Below are 18,791 nucleotides of genomic sequence, written 5' to 3' on the forward strand. Positions count from 1 at the left end.
GAGGCATGTCTAGCAAGAAGCTGCTATGGCCAAGGTCAAAGAGGTTGCTACCTGTATTCTCCTCTAGGATTTTGATGGATTCCTGTCTCACATTTAGGTCTTTCATCCATTTTGAGTTTATCTCTGTGTATGGATAAGAAAATGTTTGTTTCATTCTTCTGCATGTGGCTGTCCAATTTTCCCAGCATCATTTGTTAAAGAGACTGTCTTTTTTCCATTGTATATTCTTCCCTGCTTTGTCAAAGATCAGCTGACCATATCCAAACACCCCTCCAGATTGAAATTGAGGGGGTGGAGAACCATTCATCAGGCTAATGGACATCAAAAGAAAGCTGGAGTAGCAATCCTTATATCAGACAAATTAGATTGTAAACCAAAGACTGTAATAAGAGATAAAGAGGACACTGTATCATACTGGAAGGGTCTCTCCAACAAGGAGATCTAACAATTGTAAATATTTATGCCCCTAACTTGGGAGCAGCCAATTATATAAACCAATTAATAACAAAATAAAAGAAACACAGTGATAATAATACAATAATAGTAGGGGACTGTAACACCCCACTCACGGCAATGGACAGATCATCTAAGCAGATCAACAAGGAAACAAGGACTTTGAATGACACACTGGACCAGATGGACTTCACAGATATATTCAGAGCATTCCATCCTAAAGCAACAGAATACACATTCTTCTCGAGTGCACATGGAGCATTCTCCAGAATAGATCACACACTGGGTCACAAATCAGGTTTCAACCAGTACCAGATGTTTTCAAAAGGTATACAGTTCTGTACTGCAGATGGTTAAGATCATACTCCAGGATGCCAAAGGCCCACATTATGATGCTCTCACTGAGGCTTAACACAAACTATACATGACATCTTTTCCCACCAGTGATAACCCCTAATACTCTTTGGTCTGCCAGACTGTGAGGCCCAAGAGCAGTGCCCCTTGCACTATAACCTGATCCTAGTATAGATTCTTTTCCTGCTTGGGCTCCACTTGAAACTGGCAAATGTCCATGCTTCCTGCAATACAGGCTGGAGCAGAACCCGTAGCTGTACAATTTGCTGATTCCAGAACCATAATACATTTGTTTTCTGGTTTTTTGGTTTGTTTTTCTTTTCCATTTAAAATGTCCTATTTTCCTTTTTAAACTAGATTGTGAAGTGCCACTGAAATAGGCAATGTTGGCAAAACAATGTCTGTTGCAATAAAATACATCAGATATTTAAGTAAATAACCTTAAAAATTATGTGGGGAAACATGAACTCAGTCGACTGAATCTGGAACAATGTTTTCTGCACAAGTGAGAATACACATACCTCTTGTTAAAACTGATGTAAACAGAGCCATGGGAACCCTACAGGAGATACAGCCAGGCTGGGGGTGGGGTGGAGGTGGGGGTGAATGGAGGCCGGGGTGTGGTGAGGGGAATGGCAAACTAAAAAATACTGACCAAGGTAGCAGTACCCTGCTCAGTGCAGAAAAACTGGATTATGCATAAAAATTAGGTATGATCTCAGATTAAATCCAGATGATTGTGCAAAAGACACAATGCATGCTATTTAGTTTTAGAAAAAAAAATATACACATTCCTTGAGGTAGGAGACTGCAAGACATAATGACTGGTCTTTTACTTTGGAGGTGATGGACAAGCATGTTCCTAATTCCTAGATGCCTAAAAAATGTATAGGTGTAAAAAAAGCATAAATCTTCACAGGTTTCATCTCATATCTTCTGGAGTACGTGTGTCTTACCAGGACCTCCAGTATGCTGACCACCTCTTGCTCATCGGTCCAATCAACATAATACCAGCATCATCAACTTAATAAATTAATAAGATGTTCTACAGTATGCTCAGGCAGTTCAGATCTCTTTGTTCTATATTATGACAATGAGTAGGACAGTTAGCCTAAGTCCTCAAGCAAAACTAATCCATGTGAATATCTGATCCTCATTTATGATTTGGGATAAAAAAATAACATATTTTCCAAAATAATTACAACATACCTAAGGCCTATTAATCTACTCCAAAAAGATACTACATCTAATAAAGTGCCTGTGACTGGGACTACTATTTGCTTCAACTTGCAGTAGTCCACACTTATCACCCTGGGGACACTGGCTTCTGCAAGCACAGACTGACCAGTTAAATAGAGATACCTTGAGACTATAACCTCTGTATCCTTTAAATCCTAAAGGGTACCATTAATCTTCACTATTTTCCTTCTCCAGAATGTCATACTGTTTTTTTTTTTACTTTACTATCCTGGCTGTGTAGGGAGTGTGGGGGATAGTTTCAAAAGCCTTCCACTTTGCTTACCTTGCTATGGGAGTTTTTACATCACATGACTAAGACCCAGTGTGGAGACAGCACCAACTGCCAAGTATGCCAAAGTCACTTAACATCCTGGGACCGGGGAAATGGCCATCAGGTAGGTTCATGGACCCAGTGGATCTCCTGTAAGCTCAATGTTGGCCAGCACTCCATTTACTACCTAGTCATTCTATGCCACCACTCTAACAAGAGGATCATGATTAACCATGAGTCCCTGGATATTAATATCAACTCAGACCCTGTGTCCAACAGATCTCAAAATGCCTGGGCATTCCCTTTTCCCTAATAAAAAGTTGTTCAAGTAAATGACTGTAGGACCCTTTGGAGAAGGGCTAGAGGAACCATTACCACATAAAGAACCTAGATCTTCTTTCTCCTAGGAATGTGCCTACCACTTCAATAATGACTTCCAGAACTGAAAACTGGATCAGATCCAGAAACTGAACAACGGATCACAACTTTTTATGAAAATCGTATTTTTAAAAGCAGTTTTAGGTTCACAGCAAAACTGAGCAGAAAGTACAGGAAGTTCCCTTATATCCCCTGCCTCTACATATGCACAGCCTTCCCCACTATCACCATCCTCCACCAGACCGTATATTTGCCACAAATGAGGAACCTACATTGACACATGATTATCACTCAAAGTCCACAGCTTATATAAGGGTTCACTCTTGGTGTGTACATCCTATGGGTTTTGACAAATGTATTATGACATGTATCCACTATTACAATATCATTAAGAAGAGTTTCACTGCCCTAAAAATCTTCTGTGCTCTGCCAATTCATCTCTCCCTCTCTGCCAACCCTTGGCAATCACTGATCCTTTTATTGTCTCCATAGTTTTGTCTTTTAAAAAATGTCATATAGTTAGAATCATACAGTATACAGCCTTTTCAGAAAGGCTTCTTTCACTAAGTAATATGCATTTAGGATCATGACTTTTTATTTAAGTAAGACACCCACAGCCTACTAGTTATCCTTTCTTGATTTTTCTATAGCCAGAAACTGAATAGTACCTTAGTCAGCTACCCATCTACTTTTTCGTTAGAGATGTTATTTTCTAATAACCATTTCCATTTATCTGTGGGCTCGTGACTGCCCCTCCATTCTTGCTGGTCATGACAGCACTGCAACAGCCTGGTTTAGGATGTTTAAGTACCACCATCTGGCCTCCATTGTTTCAGGGTTCCATTGTGCCTATTGCAGTCTGTGAACCAAGCCCTGTAACAGACTATGCTACTGCCAGCCCTGGCCTACAAAGAAGAACTACACTGTAAACCGTAGTAACACTGGTGCTCTCCTAACCAGTGCATTTCTTATGCCTTTGGTAAAAGACATGTCCTCTAGGCCCCATAAGCATAATTGGCTCATGGGCCTTCCAGCCAAAAATATTCATTCCAGCATCCCCACATCTACAAGTTCTTTACCTTTTTAAATTTTTTATTTAAATTCAATTTAATTAACATATACTGTATTATTAGAGGTAGAATTCAGTGATTCATCAGTTGCATACAACACCCAGTGCTCATTACTTCAAGTGCCCTCCATAATGCCCATCACTCAGTTACCCCATCCCCCCACCTACCTCCCCTCCAGCAACCCTCAGGTTGTTTCCTAGAGTTCAACATCTCTTATGATTTGCCTCCCTCCCTGTTTTCATATTATTTTATTTTTCCTTCTCTTCCCCTATGTTCATCTGTTTTGTTTCTTGAATCCCTCATGAGGGAAATTATCTGGTATTTGTCTTTCCCTGACTGACTTATTTCGCTTAGCATAATACCTTCCAGTTTCAACATCATTGCAAATGGCAAGATTTCATTTCTTTTTGATGGGTGGATAATATTACATCACACACACACATCACATCTTCTTTATCCATTCATTTGTCGATGGGCTCTTTCCATATTTTAGCTATCGTGGACATTGCTGCTATAAACACTGGGGTGAATGTGCCCTTTCAAATCACTATGTTTGTATCCTTTGGATAAATACCAGGAGTGAAATTTTTGGGTCATAGGGTAGCTCTGTCTTTAGCTTTTTGAAGAACCTTCATACTATTTTCTAGAGTGGCAGCACCAGCTTGCATGCCCACCAACAATGGAAGAGGATTCCCATTTCTCTGCATCCTCACCAACATCTCTCTTTCCCTGAGTTGTTAATTTTAGCCATTCTGACAGGTGTGAAGTCGTATCTCGCTGTGGTTTTCATTTGTATTTCCCTGATGCTGATTGACATTGAGCATTTTTTCATGTATCTGTTGGCCATGTGTATGTCTTCTTTGAAGAAATGTCTGTTCATGTCTTCTGCCCATTTCTTGACTGGATTTTTTGGTTTTTTTTGAGTGTTGAGTTTGATAAGTTCTTAATAGGAAAGGGAATAAAAAGCTTAGATTTGTGAAATTAATCAGAGATCTAAGCTTTTTATTCCCTTCCTTCCATCCTCTGCCATGGAAATTCTGTCATTTTAACTTTGCGTATGTGAGCCCTTGTTTTCTTTCATGGTTTCAGGGGTCATCCTAGCAGTAAATTCACACCATTCCCTGGGATCCTTGCCAAAATGTTAAATCCAGTAATTCAAGAGAGCATTTCCAAGTCAATAAACTCTTCAATATGCAAATTTTATTTCCCATTCCCTTGATCAAGCATCCTTAGAACCCAGGCCCACACTTACTCCCCTGAGTTCTTCCAGCAAATGCTGGCTGGTTCTTTTAGCTCCTCTGGAGCACTGTCCCTTTCCTGCCTTATCAGACTCAGAACATCCTCTGCTATATTATGGGTCTCTAGATATTAATGTCAGTTCACAGCCTGTGTACAACCTAACTTAGTCACAGGACTTTGGCAGTAAGGAAGGTGGTATGGGTCCTGGGACAGACACATGATACCACGTGGGTGAGAGGACCATATAAAGCCTTCCAGTATGAGACTGGGGGGGGGGGGGTACTAACTCTTAATAGAGATGAATGGACCATGTCTGCAGGGTCAAAGGTTCAAAGGTATATGGGAAGTGAAAATCTTGAGAGACATCTATGCAGATGTCCTCATCCCACCAGAATCTTGGATTTTCCCAACCAAAGTACTTGGCATGATGGACTTATTTTGGTGGGGCATTTAGTCATCTCTGAATTCAGTCCTCTGAATATTAATTCCTAGGCTTAGACCTTGACCTTCTCTATCTTCCCTCTAGACTTTATAAAAGCTTCTTTGTATGCAACCAAGAGGTCCTCTGGCTCTTACACTTGGATTTTTAATTGCCTATTATACAACCTCAACTACTCATTATCTTTCTTTGGCTATCAGTGGCGTTTAACAATAGCAATCCCATATCACAATGCTTAACATTATTATCTCTCCTGGAAGTTTCAAATGCATGATATATCACACCTGCTAATGTATTCTCTTCCATTAGTATAACTTTCCAATTCAATACAGGCAAAAGTTTAGGAACCTGATGATCATCTTGTTCCAGGAGCTGTCTATGCTCCACATAAGACCAGTGATTGGATCTGCATAGCCATCTAGATGGTGATCTAGCTTCAAACACCATCTTATCACCTACTTTCTCAAACCACACCTACTACCAATTAATGCAGGTTAGATTCCCTGGAAGCAGAAACTGAGACAGAGTTTGAGGTGAAAGATACTTACTAAGGATTTATGAAAGGAAGAGAGAGGAAGTAGGATTGGACAGAGGAAGAAATCAAACTTTGATAACTAGGCCAATTACGGCAGTGAGCTCTGGAGCAAGTGTTCCTTATAAGAGTGTCCCTAAAATGGCTGCTCCCACCTTGCTCAGTCACCAGGTAAAGGCTACCCAAGAAATGGTGTGATGTCAGGTAAGACGGCTTTCTGCAGCTGAGGCAGACCCTGAAGGATATGAAAGCTGGGGTTTGTCAGCTGACTGTCACCTCTGTGCAAGTCCTTCCTTGAAAGGGGATCACCATGTATAAACGATTATTTCATTTTACTTTCTGCTTGCTTTTTAAAGAAACTTTTAATAGGTTACTGGCCATTTATAGCTGATATAATCCTTTAAGGGCACAACTACTGAAATCCAGAAGTTTACAGCCCAAACTAGAAAATCAATAATTTTCCACAAAATGCATAAAATGAATAGGATTAAATTAGCATTATTCTTATCATCACTTTGAGACACAGTGCCATTTCTGGTCACTCCTCACCTACTCATGAATTAATACCCAATTTTTCATGACTTGAGAACAGTCTAGAGCACAAGATTTTTATCAGATCTATGTTCACTCTGGAGAAGTTTTGCACTGATGGTTCCCTCAACTGAGATGAGATAGAATGCCTATTCTTTTTGAGTATGAGTTTAACATAGTGGCTTCTGGCAATTTCGACTAGATTTTTTTTTTCCTATAGGACTGATTTATTTCACTTTTTTTTTTTTTGCATCACTTTCTTAAATCACTACATCTGAAACTAATGAATTTAAATTTAATTGAATTTAAATTTTAAAAAAGTGTAAGAAGAAGTCTGATTACTGTACTGCTGCTTCTACCTAGGATAAAGAGCCAGGTCTGTCCAATAACCAAACAAGGTAGCATGGGGTTCAGACATACGAAGTAGACTTTCATACTCACGGCTGCAGTTTCTAAAACAAATTACTCTTCCAATAGACAAGAGCAGTGTTTCCTCACAGTGTGATTTATGAACTTCTTGCAACAGAATGACCAAAAGTTCTTGAGGAAAAAAATGCAAATCCCCTAGGGAAGGAGCACCAGAAAATTGTATTTTTATATTTTCAACAGGGTGGTTAGGTGACAATAGAGCACGCAAAGTCTGAGAACCACAGATCAATAGTATGTTCACTATTCAATGACAGAATGAGCTGTTGAGCACTAATGGAAACTGATGTATACTGAGCCCTGACTATGTGCCTGGCATTGCTGTAAGCACTTTAAGTGAGTTGTCTCATTTTATCCTCACTATAACTCTACAAGTAAGAGACTGTTATTACTTTCTTTTTACAGGTGATAAAACTGAGGGACACATTTGGGGAATGGAAGATTTGATATTAAAATATAAGAAGTTTGACTAGAATGGTATGTACTCTACTGTGAGCCAAGGAGAAAACAAAGCTCAAGACCTTACACAGAACCTTGGATATCTGTAGTCTTCTGAACTTTCACCATTGTTAGAAAGGACCTAATTACTTCCGTGCTTTACATACTGATATGTAAATTTTGATATGTATGTAACATTTTTTAAGTTACAAGTATTAACCCACTGAACAAATTGCTGTATATGAGATCCTCTAGAAGTGACAAAGTTCTCCAATAACGTGGATACTGAAGGTTGGATCCCTCAGAAATGTCATCTTAACCTATCACTTTTAAAGAGTTATCTGGCCTGATTCTGACCTGTCTTCAGTTAACATATCTATAAAATAATTAGCTCATTTCCTCCATATATATAACTGCTGTACTGTCATTGTCACATTTTTTTAAAATATGACTTGTTTTACAAGGAGCTCATCAAAAGTGGAAACAAGAACACAGTTCATGTCAGAATTTCAAGAAAATATTCTTTTGGTTATTTATTAAAAACAGAATATAACAAGACTTCATCTCCAGCATTATCAACTAAAAGCCACAACCCAGTTTTCTTGAGAAAGTATTTTATAATTAAGAATATCTTATTCTATACTGCTTCACTAATCATGATGATGAGGATCCCAATCAAAATAATATTTCCAGTGTCATAGCTAATCTTCTGACTTCGTGGCTGTGTAAGACACTTTTGTTGGCTTCACATATTCTCCTCTACACTTCAATGTGATATTAAATAGCTCTTAATTCATTAACATTCTATTCAAATGAGTTCAATGTTTTCATTCCTGATTCTAATTAAAAATGAAATTCCCTTGTCCTTCCAGACTTAAATTTTTAAAAGAAAAAAATCATAATTTTAAGATAATTTCTTTTTAAAAAGGTATTTTATCCAATAAAGCACCATGATTTATATTGGAAAGCTTGTGTAGAGGCTTACAGGAATAAAATTTGTTTGTTGTCAAGCATTTTAGAGAGTTGTAACTAGAGTATTTAACTTCCCTGAGTAAGGAGAGGAAGAAAACACTCAAACTTATTACATACCTCTTAAATGCTAACTAACTCTTCTGGGTGCTTTTTATATGTTATTTCATCTAGTTATCACCATGCATTTGGAAAAAGGTATTATGGCCCCCGTAACATTACCCACCATGTACATATAAGGAGACAAAGTTTCAATGAGGTTCAGTATTATGCCCAAAGTCACACAGTTAATAAGTGAATCAAAATTCCAGGGTCTTCCCCCCAACACCATGTTGCTTCCAGAGAAAATGGTAGTGGCATATTAATGAACTAATGCAATCTGATTTGCTTATAAACACAGAATGGCATTGTGCAAAATACATTATATTATAAGCCAATTCTTTAACCCTAAGTATTACATTTACACACCAAGACAGTCTTTACAAACCATGAGTTGTTAATCCATAAACTGGTTACAAAGAAAAGAATTCTGATTTATTGTTCAGTGACAGAGGTAGATCCTAGGAGTAATCCTGGTTTTTCTGCACACGGGCAATATTTCAATTAAGGAGGTTTCTCTTTCAGAGGCCATCAAAATACTTTAGTGAGTAAGAATCACGGACCATCTGTTAAAAAGGAAATTGGTGAGAATAGGGGTTGTGGGGGAAATGGATTTCTGCATTAGGAATTTCCTTACAAAAAAATGGAAAGTTTCAAATGAAAGTTAATCCTTTTAAAGTCCTGTTATTAACATCAGACTTGGTCTATACCACTGACTTCTTCCTGATCTTAGACAATGTTAAAAGGTCATAAAACAAAGGGGTAGAGTTAGGAAATGCATCACACACAGAAGAAAAAGTGGGCTGTGACCTTAAAGCTTATTTAAAACAACAACAACAACAACAACAAACTACTTCTGTCATCCTTCAAGTTCTTCTGGTTTTAGTTTTCTTTTCAGCTCCCTCCTTGTGTAAACACCCACAGACACAACAGGTAGGAGATTAATTCATTCCTCATTTTTCATTTATTTAAACAGATGAATATTCTGCCTCAGGAGTCAAAACCTGCTGCCTTACATAATTAAGGTGTGTGCGTGCCTCTGTGTGTGTGTGTGCGTGTGCGTGCGCATGTGTGTGTGTGTGTGTGTGTGTGTGTGTGTTATGCACTGTTCTGGGATGTGAGAGGGAGCAGGTGGAAATCGTGAGGATCCAGGGTAGGAAGGCAGAGTTGATACCTCCCTTTCAAAGCTACTGTCTGGGAGAAGGGGTGGGAACTATACCAACCCATCAGCACTCCACATGCCAGTCTCACACACAGATCCTTCTCCGTCATGTTCCCTGGGAAATTTCCCCCAGATTAGGGAAAGAACGGTAAGGCGAGTCTGCCTCGGAAGGCGAGTTTTTACCATTGCAGCACAAAGGACAGAGAAGCGCGCCTTCACATCTTCGCAACTCCACTCACTTGATCAGCTCTACACTTCAGCACCACGGAGAGCGGCATCTCCTCAGCTACCACCCATGGGGAGCCAGATTCCCGCGACTCAACACCGGATTCCGGTCATCTAGAGAGGAGGGACCAGCCTGCTTATTTCTCCCTCAATGTAAGCAACTATGATGATTCTTTCATACTGATTTATCCAACAGAGGTTGTTTTCTTGCTGAAATAGGGAATTAAACTTTTATTTATTAGCCCTCTCCCTCCTGTGCATTGCTTGTATTTTTAGATGTAAATCTGGATCTGAAATCTTTCTTATTTGTTGGGTTGGTAGAGGAATTTTTTTTTTACTTTTCCTTGGAAGTCTAAGTTTAAAAATCCATTTAAAATAGACAACTCATCCTGGTAACCCAACCTTTCTGTGCTAGAGTGCAGTTTTTTCTTTTATTCCTGGAAGAGAGTATATGTGTTGTCTGTTCTCCTCCTACTTCACCACTGACAGCTTTTTAATTTGACATTTTTTGTGACTGTATTTATCTTAACATAAATATGGGGATAGGAAGAGGTAGAAGGCTACCTTCTAATAAGTAGCCACCGTTAAAGAACTACAGGTGGGAAGAAAGAGGCTATTAATTTTTCTTTCCTTTTATTTGTGGAAAATATGTCCTTTAGATGTCCATTTCAACATAATGAATATGCTCTTAATAAAAGAGATGTAATCTGGGCAGGGCTTTGACACAAGCTTTGAAACTGTGTAACACAGAATCTCCTTCTTTACATGTGAAGTTGTAAATTCACTTAAGTGTGATTGAATAGACTTAATCAAGATGCTATTGCCATTAATTGTAATTTAAAGGCTTAATGAATTCAGGGTATATTTGAAAGAGGCAATAATGATTGACCCTGTCTAGTGGCACTCTGTGAATTTTTGCTTCAGAATGCCACCTGCTGGTGGGTCCTGTTTCTGAACCACTGGACACACATCAGATTTATGAATGAATACACATTAAATCCAGAATATTCATTATGAATATGATACAAACTCACTCTCTAAAATCTTCTAAGCAGCGGCATCGGTTTAATTATTTAACAACTTGCCAAGGTTCTACATCACAATTATAATTTCATAAAAATTTATTTCCAAAAATACTTGCTCCTAAGCTTAGGGGCATACAGATTAGCTAACTCCTTCAGGCAGTAATTAACCCAGGGGAAAAAAAAAAAAAAGAAAACTACATAGAGCCTCACTGAGGCTAATTTCAGATACATGTGGTATTCTGGATGAGAGCTGTCAGGATTTCTTGCTCAGGAAAGGCAATCAACATTTCCCCCCAGATAAATATTTAGCATATTACTTTATTCAGTATTGTCATTTCACAATTTAAGGGCCTCTCTTATTTTCATAGTAGTAGATGATCATTTCAGGCTCTCCTGTCACAAAGGTTAATGTAACAGTTAAAAGGTTATACATATCTATTTTATACCAAGACAAATCTTTGGGGCAAAAATATATAACTGTAAGAACTTATCATTTCAGCTCTATCTGGAGATATACACAGTGAGATACAGACATCCAGTTTCATAACTCCCCAGTTCCAAATAGACAAATAAGGATTAAAAAGAAAGAAAAAATAAAAGCACAAAGCATTAGTTATATTTGTATGGCTAATATATAAGGTAGTTTGAAAATAGAGAGAATAACCTCTAAATGATGTTATTTGTTGAAAAATAAGTTGCTGATAAAATCATTTATTAGCATTCAGGAATCCAGATAATATTTTCAATCCAAGATGCAATGGAAAAAATATAACACATTATTGTGTTTAGAAAGTATACCTCAAGCAGAATTGTTTGGAAAGTATATCTCAATATAATGTATCATAATGAGTAGCAGAAGGATATTTTGCTATTCCCATAGGAACTGAATGGTAAGGTATATGAACTCATGTATATTCATGGGATAAGTAGGTGGGTACTTTTTCTTTTATTCAAAAATGCATGTGTTGTACAAGCAAATTATTGCCACTAACTTTAGGTAAGAACTTGAATGCTACAGATCCATAATTATTATGATTATATTAAACTAAGACAGTTAATAGTATCCAATGTTACTAGAGCACTTACTAGGCACTATAACTTATAGGTACTATCTCACCTCAACTTCAACAGAATAAGGAAGATGATACTTAGAAATTAATTGGATGCCTCTGGAAATAACAAAAAATTTTTCAGAAGTGTCTTGAAGAAGTGGGAATGCCCCAGTCACCCAAGGGACTTAATATACCCTCTGATATTAATGGTCTCCTCTAGCAACTTATGGACCATTATTTACAGTGGAGCTGGAAACTAATTTGGCTTTGGAACTCATACCTTATTTTAAAAGCTGTCAGCACAAACAGGAAATAACAGTTACAGGATCCTATGGCTCCTATATTTGTAAACATTAACACCTCTATTTTATTGGTCCTCTTTAATGCCCAACCCAAATTCAAGTATGTAAGAAATGATTATGTTATTTGACCATGATCCATATGCCAGGCATCAGGGGTATGGGGCACCAGGTACACATATGCCATATAAACGAGTAATTTCCCTGCCCTCAAGGATCCTGCACTCTAATGAAAAAATTGACAGTCTAAAGAAAATTAGAAAAAATGGAGGAGGAAGAAAGATGGCAATGGCATACCAGCCCAAAGCACTGGCTTTGAAACCAAACAATTGAGATTCCTAATAGTGGATCTACCACTCACAAGTTATATAGCCTTCACAAAAGTGGTTAATTTATCTCAGCCTCATTTCATCATCTGTTAAATGGGAATGACAATAACAACTGTATCATGTAGTAGTTTATGAGAATTTAAAATGATAATACATGTAAAGTACTCAGCATAATGCCTGCAACGTGGTTAATGTGTAATAAATGCTAATCGTTACGATTAGTCACTGAGGAAAACAGCTAAGCTTATCATATGATTTGTGTGAATTAAAACAGTAATTCGTATAAAGCACTTACCAGAACGTCTGGCACATGGCAAATGTGTAATATGTGTTAGCTATCACTATTCTACAGTCATTTAGAAAAACAGCTAAGCTGGCTGTATCAGTGGAGAGTAAAACGAAAGCCAGTTTATAGCCATTTACTTAAGTGTACTGGTGTGTAAGGTTTGGTCATTCCTGTCATGGACATCTGCATAAGGCTTCACAGTGTCCCGGACATCTGACACACATGACTGCGTCTTCACTGTGGCTGAGGTGCATAGAGGATGGATTTCACTAGTCCCTTATTTTGGTAAGAGAACTGAGATTCAGGAGAAGATTCCAAATCACTTGACTATTTCATCACTGCTGCTCTAGACTAAAACTCAGACTATGTAAACTCGGGAAAGAATGCACAGACCAGAGCTGGGTTTTCCTGGGTAACTAGTCTTAACTCCTGGATTTTGTTTGGTTCTGCATTCGGTTGTGGAATGTTACAGACTGAATTAGCTTCAGGCTTGGGTGATTTCCACAGAGACCTATGGTGCATGGAGCAATTTTACGAAAAAGACAACAAATATCTCCGAAAAGACATTTTGATTAAGTGTCCTTTTCTTCATCAGTAATTAATCACAATCCCTGTCTCCAAAATGCTTAATGGTCATGCTTATTTGCAGCTGGATTTAGGGTGCAGAATTCATACTTTTCATGGATCACTGACATCTGGCTTTCTTCAGACTGGCTGATGCATCTGTAAAAGCAGTTTGATAAAAATAGCAACCAAGGGATCAAGAGGGAGAGTTTAATAATCAGTCCTCCTCTCAAATATGGTTTTGTTTCCACTGAAACCCTTCTTCTCAATGACATCAAATGTCAATGTATGCATTTATGAAAGATGAAAAACACAGTACCTTAATTGAGATGTTTGATGAGTTTGATCACTCATTATCTCAATAATATATGCAAATAAAAAGGCATTTGCATTCAAAGTTCATTTTTAAGAAAAATATTAGAGTAAGGGCAATCAAATGCTAATTGGATTTTAAGGAGAATCATTTTGCTCATTATTGTTCTTGAAACTGTGACAATATCCCCATACTCCAGCAGAGGAACACAGCTGATTCATGAGTGTGAGTTTTGGCCACCAGCTATTGTAAGCCAAATGACTTTATCTTTTTGACCTATCAACTTTTGTGGATCCTTTCCAACCCATGCGAAATGTATGCCTAAAGGCTGACTATCCATAATGTCAAGATTATTGGTAAGGCTAAATGCATTCATGAGTATAAAAATGCTGCAATTGGGCAAACAGGGAAAGGTTGGTGAAAGTGTACAAACTTTCAGCGATAGGCTGAAGATCTAGTGTACAACACAGTGACTATGATGATTGACAACACTGTATTACATAAACAAAATTTTCTAAGACAGAACTTAATGGTCTCACCAAATATAAGCATGTGAAGTGATGAATGTGTTAATTCACTAGACGGTGGGATTCCTTCCATGATGCATACTTAAATCAAATCACCACAGTATATACTTTAAATATTTCATAATTTTGTCAATCATACACTAACAAAGCTGAAAAACTCAATGTTTAAAAAGCATGATTAGAGAGATATCAGGATAAGAGGGAGTCACAGCTAATAAGAAGCCCCCAGTGAGGTAAAAAGGCCCCCACCAATATCTGAACGAATTCCTGTGGCTCCCGGGTCTGTTGTGAAACCCTTTAAGTTGAAAGCAACCTCATTGCATAGGATGCCCCAGTATATCCTTGTATGCATACATGACTTGAGGGCCCATAAGGTTTCATCAAGGCCAAATTCTCCTGGGAAAATAGATAACTGACAATTCTGTAAGCATCTGAATGTATCTCAAAGCTGAGATTTTAAAAGCTGGGAAAGAGAGGCTTGTTTATTTCTTACTACATCTGGGTGTCTGCTTTCAAGGTCATTCAGAAAAATGCATGTCAGATGGGGAGGACATTCGACATTCTGACAAATACTAGGCACACCTATATATTTTTCCTTAATAAAACATAATTATTACAGAAACATCAAGGTTTATACGACACTCTACTCTTGTGCAGAAATTATTTGACCTAAGGTTTAGTCTTTCTGCCTCACTTAAATGAGAACGCTAACACCTTGCTTTTAGGTTTGTTTGTTGGTTGGTTGGTCTAATGAAGGAAATTATCAAACAATGTTTAACATCCTTTAAGTTTTTAAGCTGCAGTGTCTATGATATTTATCCGGACTCTGAATTTAGATTGGGTACTTACATGTTCCCTGTGAAATGTTTCTCTGCTCTGACTTGGTTCAGTAGTTATTATATATCCTTTGAATTAATCTCTCCAGGGCTTGTTGTTAGTTGTATACCCTTGACCTTGGAGTCTGACCTATTCTCCCTCTTGAGCAGACCTCTAATGGAAAAGGACATGGAATCAAGCTCAAGCCCTGGCTCGGTCTAGGACAGATGCCCTCCCATCTCTGACATACCACTCAGATGCTCCTGGGTGGAAATCAACTTTTCTCAAGTTGAGTTGTAATGACTAAATCCAAAAAGGCGCTCCTGAAAGGAGTATAAGCCTCATCCCAGGACACACTTAGTAGTTCCATCAGAAAGACTATTATTCTTCTATGGGCTCAATTCCTACCTGCGTGTGTGTACCCAGATGACAGACCTTGAAACTGACTTTGTAACATCCTCTGAAACAAGGCTCTTTGGGGATACAAATGAAGTGACTGCTTGGCTTTCAACTCAGTCTCTTCTTCTTCCTCTGAAAAACCTGTAAAAATAAATGCTTGTACCCTATTTGCAAGTCCCTCTCTCCTACAGAGGCCTCTAGTGGACTCCCAATCTACCCTGGCATCAGTAAGCAGCCTCTCTCCCTGGAATGATGGCATTGTTGAGAGAAATGGGCTCCGAGAACTTGAATCCCGAGAACCTTTTCCCCAGAAATCTTTTATCAAAATGCACTTCAGAAAAGTGGATGGCAGTTCAGATCTCTTTCTAAAGGAGCTCAGAGCTCTCTATTAGGATTTATCACCTACAGTTATCTTTTGACGGAGCTACCCATAATTATGCCTTTTAATTTTCTGCAGATGAAAAAGCTACTCCATTGAAGAGTTTAGCAGCTTCCCCCAAAAAATGTGTGACTCAGCCTTATGCAAGATTAGAGCATAAGCTCTGGCCTCCAAGTCTTTAGCCTTATGCCAGATAGGGCCCCCTAAAAGAGCTAAAACTAAAGGATTTGAGCAGGTCAAAAGGTAAAACAAGCAGAAAACCAAATGGAGCCCAAAATTTTAAAATTCACAAGATCGCCAGTTTTTTAAATCTCAAAACACTAGAATTAGTTTAAAGGTCTTCTTCTAGGATTACTTTTATTTTTTTATAAAGGGCTTAAGTAAAATAATGAGTATTCTTAATGCATGGAGATATGACCAATAACAAAAAGACTACTGGAAACACGGAAAATAGTTTAAAATAAATCTCCAAGTACTTACTATTTAGAATAGCTACTGTCTTATTGAAATGTATGCCATTCTAATATTATCTGAATAATGTGAGTAGGGGTCGACCAGGAAAAAAAAAAAGAAAAAGAAAAGAAAATATGGATAAGGCCAACTGGAGAATCAGCTGTTCAAGTTTGTAGGGACTTAGGGATCATGCGGTCCAGACTCTATATTACAGTGAAAGCATGCTGAGCCAGGGATCCATTCAAAGTCTCACTGTTAGCTGAAGATGGGGTATCTGACTTAGGCTCAAATGACACAATACCTTTTATTTTCTCTAGTCTGACCTTTTTAAAACCCTGGCAAACTAAAGGACTAGGTCACTTGCCAAAAGTTACCAAGTTGGCCAAAGGTGGAGGCAGGACTCCTACTCTATGCCCTCTGACTTCAAAGCCTGTCTCTCAGTCCTACTTGTGTCAGCATTATCACCTGTAATAGGATCTATGCAAGAATCGCACAAGTAATATATGTGAAATTATTAACTACTTAGTATAGTGCCTGGCACAGAATAGGTACTTAATAAAAGTTTAACCATTATTACCAGTAGTATTAGCATTAACCTCTACACTCTGACACAACAGCAAAGAGCAAGTGAAAAATCCAGCATCTAAACTGACCTGTTCTTCCATGCATACAAAAATCCAGGTTTGGGGCACCTGGATGGCTCAGTCGTTGAGCGTCTGCCTTCGGCTCAGGGCGTGATCCCAGAGTCCTGGGATCGAGCCCCACATCAGGCTCCTCCACTGGGAGCCTGCTTCTTTCTCTCCCACTCCCCCTGCCTGTGTTCCCTCTCTCGCTGGCTGTCTCTATCTCTGTCAAATAAATAAATAAAATCTTTAAAAAAAAAAATCCAGGTTTGATCTGAGGAAGGTAGGAATGAATTTCTTCAGGGGAGATACTTCAGTGGCCATCAGTAAGTGACAATGTGTCTAGGCCCGCTCCCTGCCTCATCTTGCCCTTTGGTAGATGCTCGGGCTGCATGAGGACCAGAGCACTGTGCATGAGCACAGTTCCCATATAGGATGGCCACCCCAGATAGCACAGAATGCGGAAGAAGAGGCATGTGGCCATGCCTGTGTGTTGTCACAGTGACGGAGCTCAAGGGGGTAATGCACCCAAAGCAAAGGCAGCAGAATCCACGGGGGCCATCTGCAGCAGATCCCTGGGGGAACCGGGCATGCCAACAGGCAGGAGGGTACAGAATAAAACCAACACAACTTTCTAATACAAGTCACCTCACTTAATCTTCCAATGGACGCTGTGGCACACAAAAAGTTATCCATGTTGTATGGGTAAATTCACAGAGAAGCAAGGTACTAAAAGCCCAGAGAAGTTAAGTGACATCCTGAACTTTGCACAAATGGAAAGAAAATTCACAGTCCTTGGCCTGTTTCGACCACACGCTCCCTATCTCCCATTACCCTCCACCTGAACCCACATTTCAGTCTGCCAGCATTCCTCTACCCCAGGCGTACTGATGCTGGATAACCAAATCAAGATTCCTCTATACCACTAGGAATAGTTCAGGTTTAGCAACCTGTCTTCATCTCAATGAGAGGAAAATGATTTCCAGTAAGATTTTGTAATTGCTCGTTAAGATCCCAATTGTGAGCTTCTTTTTCATCTCAACAGTCTGGGTTTGCTCTGCCCCTGGGAACCCCGCAGGCCCCTGGGAGAGTAACAGAGCATCTCTGCCTTGTACCCGCACAGGCTGGGGAGCAGCACCTTCAGAAACATGCAGCGCCGGCACACGACACTGAGGGAAAAGGGCCGTCGCCAGGCCACCCGGGGTCCCGCCTACATGTTCAACGAGAAGGGCACCAGCCTGACGCCCGAGGAGGAGCGCTTCCTGGACTCGGCCGAGTATGGCAACATCCCCGTGGTCAGGAAAATGCTGGAGGAGTCCAAGACCCTCAACTTCAACTGCGTGGACTACATGGGGCAAAACGCACTGCAGCTGGCCGTGGGCAACGAGCACCTGGAGGTCACGGAGCTGCTCCTCAAGAAGGAGAACCTGGCGCGGGTGGGGGACGCGTTGCTGCTGGCCATCAGCAAGGGCTACGTGCGCATCGTGGAGGCCATCCTCAACCACCCGGCCTTCGCGCAGGGCCAGCGCCTGACCCTCAGCCCGCTGGAGCAGGAGCTGCGCGACGACGACTTCTATGCCTACGACGAGGACGGCACGCGCTTCTCCCACGACATCACGCCCATCATCCTGGCAGCGCACTGCCAGGAGTATGAGATCGTGCACATCCTCCTGCTCAAGGGCGCCCGCATCGAGCGGCCACACGACTACTTCTGCAAGTGCAACGAGTGCACCGAGAAGCAGCGGAAGGACTCGTTCAGCCACTCCCGCTCCCGCATGAATGCCTACAAGGGACTGGCGAGCGCTGCCTACTTGTCTCTGTCCAGTGAAGACCCTGTCCTCACCGCGCTGGAGCTAAGCAACGAATTGGCCAGACTAGCCAACATTGAGACTGAATTCAAG

At 39.8% G+C, this 18,791-nt stretch overlaps 1 protein-coding gene and 1 long non-coding RNA gene across 2 annotated transcripts in view; one reads left to right on the forward strand and one right to left on the reverse strand.

Moving 5' to 3' along the window:
* Positions 1-18,791, reverse strand: part of LOC148110119 (uncharacterized) — a 384,230-nt gene that overhangs the window by 221,421 nt on the left and 144,018 nt on the right. The window lies entirely within an intron of this gene.
* TRPC7 (transient receptor potential cation channel subfamily C member 7) overlaps positions 18,021-18,791 on the forward strand; it is a 137,615-nt gene continuing 136,844 nt past the window's right edge. Inside the window, exon 1 of the mRNA XM_045795027.2 lies at positions 18,021-18,791. Within this exon, the coding sequence (XP_045650983.2) occupies positions 18,039-18,791 (753 nt within the window). The 5' untranslated portion in view covers positions 18,021-18,038.

This window comes from Ursus americanus, chromosome 5 (genome assembly GCF_024610735.1).
Source record: "Ursus americanus isolate L20-20 chromosome 5, mUrsAme1.1.p, whole genome shotgun sequence".
NCBI classification, from domain to species: domain Eukaryota; kingdom Metazoa; phylum Chordata; class Mammalia; order Carnivora; family Ursidae; genus Ursus; species Ursus americanus.